The sequence below is a fragment of the Macrobrachium nipponense genome, chromosome 8 (genome assembly GCF_015104395.2).
Source record: "Macrobrachium nipponense isolate FS-2020 chromosome 8, ASM1510439v2, whole genome shotgun sequence".
NCBI lineage: Eukaryota > Metazoa > Arthropoda > Malacostraca > Decapoda > Palaemonidae > Macrobrachium > Macrobrachium nipponense.
The window spans coordinates 67,022,008-67,029,131 of record NC_087203.1 but is presented as its reverse complement, the minus strand read 5'-3'; the positions used below and the strand labels follow the sequence as shown (position 1 = coordinate 67,029,131).

Genomic DNA, 7,124 nt, shown 5'->3' with positions numbered 1-7,124 from the left:
TCCACTTCTATACCAAAGGAGAGGTGTTAGTGACCCCTCAGTTTTCTCATGTTGTTTAGTCCTGGAACCTCAGATAAATCAGGAAGTTCAACAGAGATACCCCATAACAACCAGACCGCAAAATTCTAGCGAAAAAAATGTATCTCACTAATTACATTTACGTTATTACATTATTACTAAGGTTAATCTAAGTAATAAGTCATAGAAATCCAATTACTTCCTTTGCAGGTCACAGAATACAATACCCAATATGAAAGGAGAGAGAACGAAAATCGCATGAAAATATGTAAACGATTAACCTGGTTAAATATTTGTACAATATGAACAAGGTACTAAAGAATTCTTCCCCACGAAATTAAGGTGCCCACGTGCCCAGAAAGAAATGCCAGTAGAGGGAATTGGGGCTTCTGTGTATAGAACAGACGTTAATAGTAATTTCGGGTGTACGCGTGAGGCATTATTAACAATATAATGTCACTCATACAAAACCGGTTTAGCTAACGCTACGCGACCTCTTTATGTTGTTTATATTTACTCGAGTCGTTGTCTGTGCGCTGTTTGGTATCTTCCTAGCGCGGCTGTATGACATATTATGTCCTTCTGGGATAAATTTACGGATGTCAATCACGGTTGGCAATCAGAAGCAAAGGAAATTCAGTTCTACATTTTATGGCTAAACTTTCAATCTACGATACGGACACTTGCCTATCATTTTCATGTACTAAATAACGAAGAGCTGATCACGCATTTAGAAAATAAAACAAAATACGATGCACAAAAAGGTTAAGACTGCTTCTCCTTACCGTCAGCCTGGGCAGTAACCTCCCGGACACTTCCCAACAGCATCACGAAGAGGACGACGATCTTGACCATCCAGGGGCACAGCGGTGCCCATGAATGCCACTCTCGTCTCCAGGGACAAGATGGTCCTTCCGAATTCCGCCCGTGCTGGCCGCCCACGCATCTTCCTGGCCACTCGTCAAGGCAATTGTTGTCATCTGTCGGGTTGCTTGTGCTGCCTTTCGTCTGCGCGGCTTCGCTGTGGGTGGTCATGCCCTCTCGGCGGTGTTCATGATGGCGCTTCGTCCTCGACTGAATTTGTCCGTCGAAAATCATTCTCCAACTCACGCCCACCTCATCACTCGCGTAAGGTACGCCCCAAACCTGACAATTCTCATAGGGTTGCGTCTGGGTGGGGGAAGGGGGGATGGGACCCGCTACGGCCTACGCCCGTTGGATGCGCACTTCGAGGGCCATCGTCAAAATCTATAAGCTTGACCCATCATCATTCAGGTTTTCATGATCTTTTTTTCTATTCGTCATTTTATCTTTTCGCTTTGTTCCTATATCTATCTCACCTCTCTTTCGCTTGTGGCTTCGCCGGCACGTGGATACCATTCGCTTTTCTCTTGTTCTTTAAATACATTTTTAACAAGATCTTAACTCACATGATAAACGTTGTACTAGCCAGAATGAAAACGCATGTTGGGTGTACTTTAACTTCATCCCTCACCATTGCACATCACTATCTTGAAATAATTACACTGCCGATAGCTTATCAATCATTTGCAAGATGCGTTAACACAGCTAAGGCATAAATCAACCACTAAATCTAACAATACCTTCAAAAATATCTGCTATAAACAAAACGCATAGACGCAGCTCCAAATCTCATAGACTCTGGGCGGTATCAGAGAAATGTTCACCTTATCTGGACACCGAATACTACAGACGAAGGGGAAAAGGGAGGACCTCGTGCAAGGGTAACAAGGAGAATACAAAGCACATCCTTACTCAACAGCGTCGCACGGGTAACTGATTGAGCGAGAGCGAGCGAGCGAGCCTGCGAGGCGACTCAGGCAAGGATCCGATTCCGACCGAGAGGCGAGAGTACCTCGCTCGGAGTCAGACCGTCAAAATGAGTGTCTCGCGCGACCGCTGTCGAGCTTGCACCAGCCACAGCCGGCGCTTCGTAGGTTTTGAACGGGCGCTATGGTGAGGCCCACTTCGAACTGAATGCCTTTTCCAAGTTACGGTAACACTCTCGACTTCCAAGGGGAAGAATAAGACAATTTTAATGCTCTAGGCCCCGTCCGGTTGTCCCATTCTTGTCGGCTTAAATCGTTTGCCGGTTAGGCCTGACAGTAAGTAGACTTAGGAGCCATTGTTTTGGTCTTCTGGTTATGGCTGCCAGATGGCAACAACAACAATGCCAACTCAGTGCCGGTCTCCCCTTTTTCCCATTCGTAACCCCCACAAAGTTGCGAGGCCAGGGAAATAGTTCAAGGCTTCGAAAAACGTGAAGAATGATGCAATGGCGAATTCTCCGCTGTAAGACACGTGGCCCTGTCATGCCTAGTCCTAGCATGGTCCTCAAGAGATACAAATGCTGAGCAGAGGCATAAGGCAGTCCACCCCCATACCTACCCCCACCCCCCAAAAATTTTATCACTTCGATTTTGCTGTAATAGAAAAGTGTCCAAAGCGAGACTTGCAAACGTCCAAAAATAACAAAATATCTAAAAATATCTTGCTAAATAAATCCTCATCGTAAAAAAAATGGAAATAGGTAGATACAGAGAAAGAAAGATGCATTACGAAATATTACCGTATGTGAAAACTAACAGATGTAATTTTATACTTACTCATTCTCTTGACTATGGAGACTGTTATTATTCAAAATGTTATGAAAGGAATAGCTGTATTGTATCGCTTGTTCGTGAATTTTGCCAAGGCAAGTTTGCACACAGGTATACTTATATCTCTTCCCTGCTTTTTTTTAGATAAACATGAAACATTTGGCATAAATTAATATACATTTGATAAAAAAGTTAGATAACGCACAGAAACTCCTGTTAATTTTTGTTTTCAAATCCGGGTTTAAAGTACAGATCTTGTGCAGTTCTGTAGGAATATGAAAGAAGTCTACGGATATTTTACATAGAATTTTACATAGTCGTGTCCGTGTAATTTACTGGTTCGTAAACAAAAATATTCCGAATAATCAGTCACTCATGATTTCTTTTGAGCTTCACCGACTCATTGCGGTTGGTTATACATTAGGTTCGGTAACAGTTCGAACCGGTCTTAAAACTGTTCTTCTCACCTCTTCGTGGAAACAGCCAGGCATCTAAGGACACCAAGGATTGTTGTTAACTGTTTATGAAGATCAGTGAAGATTGATTTCACAAGGCCACTTCAGATTTCATCGGTATTGGCTGACAGCATTCAAGAGCAGCTTTTCAGTAATTATGTGAGGACGGAAAAGGAAATTTTGCGGATTATCTTTTTTACATATTGCCAGTTTTTGCTGTTGTGTTATCACGTTCAAAAGAATTCTTTCTACTCTTTATGTAATAAAAGGATGCTATCTTAGCCACGCTTTTTAATTATATATATATATATATATATATATATATATATATATATATATATATATATATATATATATATATATATATGGTATAGATATAAGTGGATTTATGTACTTTTCTTTATTACTAATTAAATTTTTCCTTTAAGAAGGCCTGTCACAACCTACTTGGGAGAAACCTATGATTTTTACTTCAATTTTTGTTGGTTATTTTGTACCTGAACTAAACGTTTAAATGGCCTGGTCTCCCACCAGACAACGCAGGTATATATACGTATACAATATATAGTATATATATATATATATATATATATATATATATATATATATATACATACATATATATATGTGTCGAAGATACTCCGTTGTTTATCTTTCCTTCGTGGCTTATACCTGTATATATATATATATGTAACTGGGGGGATTCTTCCCCCATTATTCATAAGGTAAGCGTGACACGAAACGGAAGGCAACCAACACACCAACATTACACACAACAGCCTCTCCTCTCTGCCATCTCTATCTCTCTCACCCTCGGGCAAATCACCCTCCTCTTCTCTCATCTTACCTCCTCTCTTCTCCAAGGAATCTCTCTCTCTCTCTCACCTCCTTTTCTCTCCATTCTAACAGGTAATGAAAATGAGAGCGTTGCATCATAACATTAACGTTTATTAACAACTAATAAATAAATCAACCAATGAAGTAATCCAGTCTTACAGACTAACTCAAAAACAGTACAATGTCTAGTCACCAAAAAAGGTCTACACCCCTCTGGGAATTCTTTGTCCCTCGGCATTCCAGATCCGTCTGTTTCAAAGATACAGAACACATCCCGGTAAGTACACACACAAGTTTAAAGACAAAGTTAATAAAATGGAACATCTTACAAGATATCAAACAAGCCATCCCTTTGCCTAAAGCACTTCAACACTTACCCAGACAACCGGACACTAAACACTATTAATAAAAAACTCCCCCGGCGAATGCCACGGCATCTTGCCTGTGACTTGAAGCCCTCTATCAAAAGTCCCATAGGCTTGGGTATGAACCTATTTAACAGAAAGAGGCGCACACGCACATACGAACACACAGTTCGCTAGCGCCTCCAGTTTCACAAAGGCACTTTGAGAAGAGTTCATAAAACTGTCGTACATTGACTTGTTGAACTAAGCACTTTTATCTCACGCCACCCCAGAAACTCATTGATCAGCTACTCTCAGGTCGCCGCTCCTGCACTGTTCTCCACATTCCATAGGTCACAGGGAACACATGGACAATATATTATTAATCAAAAACCCTAGGCCTATTATCATATATATATATATATATATATATATCTATATATATATGTATATATATATATATATATATATATATATTGAATAATTATCACATCGAACCGTGATCCATTTATGTATATATCAATTCAAGCTTTAAAAATGTCCTTTTAATATCTAAATTCACTTTACCTCCCAAAATGAATATTTTCATATATGTACATATATGATATATAGCATTTGGGAGGTAAAGTGAATTTAGATATTAAAGGACATTTGTAGCTTGAATTGATATATATATATATATTATATATATATATATATATATATATATATATATATATATCTATTCGAAAAACCGGTCAGTATCTGCACCCAGTCCATTATTTTTTCACTCGTGATGACGTGTAAGAGACAACACCTATTAATGTGGTTATAATCATATGTGTGTGTATATATACGTATATATATAGAGAGAGAGAGAGAATCTCAATTTCATCTCGGCTCAAGTCAGCCCTAAATCGGTAATCTTCAAATGTAGTAAGAACCTTGAAATCGCCGAACCACTCGGCGTGATTACCTGGACTCACATATAGACCGAAAAATCGAAAAGTTTGGGCAATAACCATCGTACAGAAGAGAAATAAACAGGAAAAGCTTGGTTATCGAAGAGATAAATTTAAATCAATTTATCAAATAAGGAAAATTACTAGATAGGGAACTGCTTCAGTACGACCAGAAATTGAGATCTGTCAGAATAGTACCACTTCCGGTGATGGCACAGAACTTACGTACAGTTAAAAATCAGCCTAGGGCTCTCGTAATGAAAAAGCGAATTCCAATATGTACGAAAGAGCCTCCATACCATTTACTTCCAGTTTCTAGAGGTTTCTCTACTTTCCCTGAATTCGCAGACTTTTCTCGCCTGTCTTACAAAGTTTGACACGCGCGCTTGCAGTTGTTCCGTCTCCGCCTCTTCCCCTTAAAGAAATAGAAGACTCTTCCTCTCATTCAATAAGAACTTCTGATTTCGCTTCTGTTATTCCAATCCGTAATAATATGTTATTATCTGCGAACGACAAACTGCTGGACGAAAACCAATGCGCTGGATACGAAATCTGACGAGTGCCAAATGATATTGTGTGTGTGTGTGTGACAGAGAGGTTAGGACCGTCTCCACTAAATCAAAGTTGTCCTAAAATTGCAAAGTAAGTGTGGCATTTACGATATTAGCAATAGGATTGTAAGATTATCTGTAAATACCAAAATATCCTGTAACTTTCTCAGGAAATTTTGGCATTTATAGATAATCTTACAATCTTATTGCCAATATCGTAAATGCCAGACTTGTTTTGCAATTTAAGGACAATTGTTTGATTTAGTGGAAGCGTTGGTAACCATGGAATCTGGAAACCAGTAACAGATAGTCGAATCTCATCTCCTCTCACTCTTCTCCTATCTCTCTCTCTTCTCTCTCCTCCTCTCGTTCCTCTCCTCTCTCACAACACACACACGCACAACACAGTATCATTTGGCACTCGTGAGATTTTTTAATTTAAGGCTACGTTTATATATATATATATATATATATATATATATATATATATATATATATATATATATATATATATGCGTGTGTGTTTGTTTGTTTGTTGTGATTATCGATGAAACTTATAGAACTAGAAGCCAAAGAAGCGTAAGACACTTGCCAGATCATAAGGAAAAGAATAGAAGGAATCCACGCGTTTCTTTGCCAAGTTCAGTCACCCAGTAAACGTCAAACGAAGAAAATTTACGGAGTAAAGATAAAATCGGAAGAAAGTCAACTGCGTGCTGTTGGCAAACAAGGATCTCCTGGACAGAGAATGAAAAAAATTATTAACGTAGAAGTTTTTGCACCAATAATAATAATAATAATAGAGTTACCAAATACATCGATATAAACCAATATAGACTTGAATTCTTATAATTGCACAAGATTTCGGATCGATTTTTGTTTGTAATTCTTTTAAGGCCCCAGATGATTGATAAGTTGCAGAACTCACAACCTACGTATGGCTCACTTTCTAAGATGGCGATTGTGACCAGAAGCACATGGTCCCAACTTCTGAATTTGTCTTTTTATTTGTTGCGTAGATATCGAGATCGATCAAAATGTTTTGGAAAAAAAATAGTTCACACGACAAACGAATGCATTTGCCTTTTTTCCTCACTTCGTATAAATTTTTCCTCTTCTTTCACGTCAGTTCTTCTGGGAATTTTGCATTGCAAATTCATACATCTTATCTACATCTCACTCTCATCAGTTTACTCATCGTAATCTTCCACTTACGTTTTATCAGTTCCTTATTTCTTCTTCCTTCCGTAACTTTGAAATGAGTATACGCATGAACGTAGAGAGGGGGAATCTTCATATCTGAATTCATCCTATGAACAACCTTCTGACTTTTCAATGAACGTCAGCACAAAACCAT

The 7,124-nt window shown here is 38.7% G+C and overlaps 1 protein-coding gene across 2 annotated transcripts in view; it reads right to left on the bottom strand.

Moving 5' to 3' along the window:
• Nucleotides 1-1,917, bottom strand: part of LOC135222817 (reversion-inducing cysteine-rich protein with Kazal motifs-like) — a 162,673-nt gene extending 160,756 nt beyond the window's left edge. The window contains exon 1 of one of the 2 annotated variants that reach the window (XM_064261125.1): nucleotides 804-1,917. In XM_064261125.1, coding sequence (XP_064117195.1) covers nucleotides 804-1,116 — 313 coding nt within the window. In that variant the 5' untranslated portion in view covers nucleotides 1,117-1,917. The remainder of the gene's footprint in view (nucleotides 1-803) is intronic. The other variant, XM_064261124.1, reaches the window with a different exon arrangement.
• Nucleotides 1,918-7,124: the final 5,207 nt, after the last annotated feature.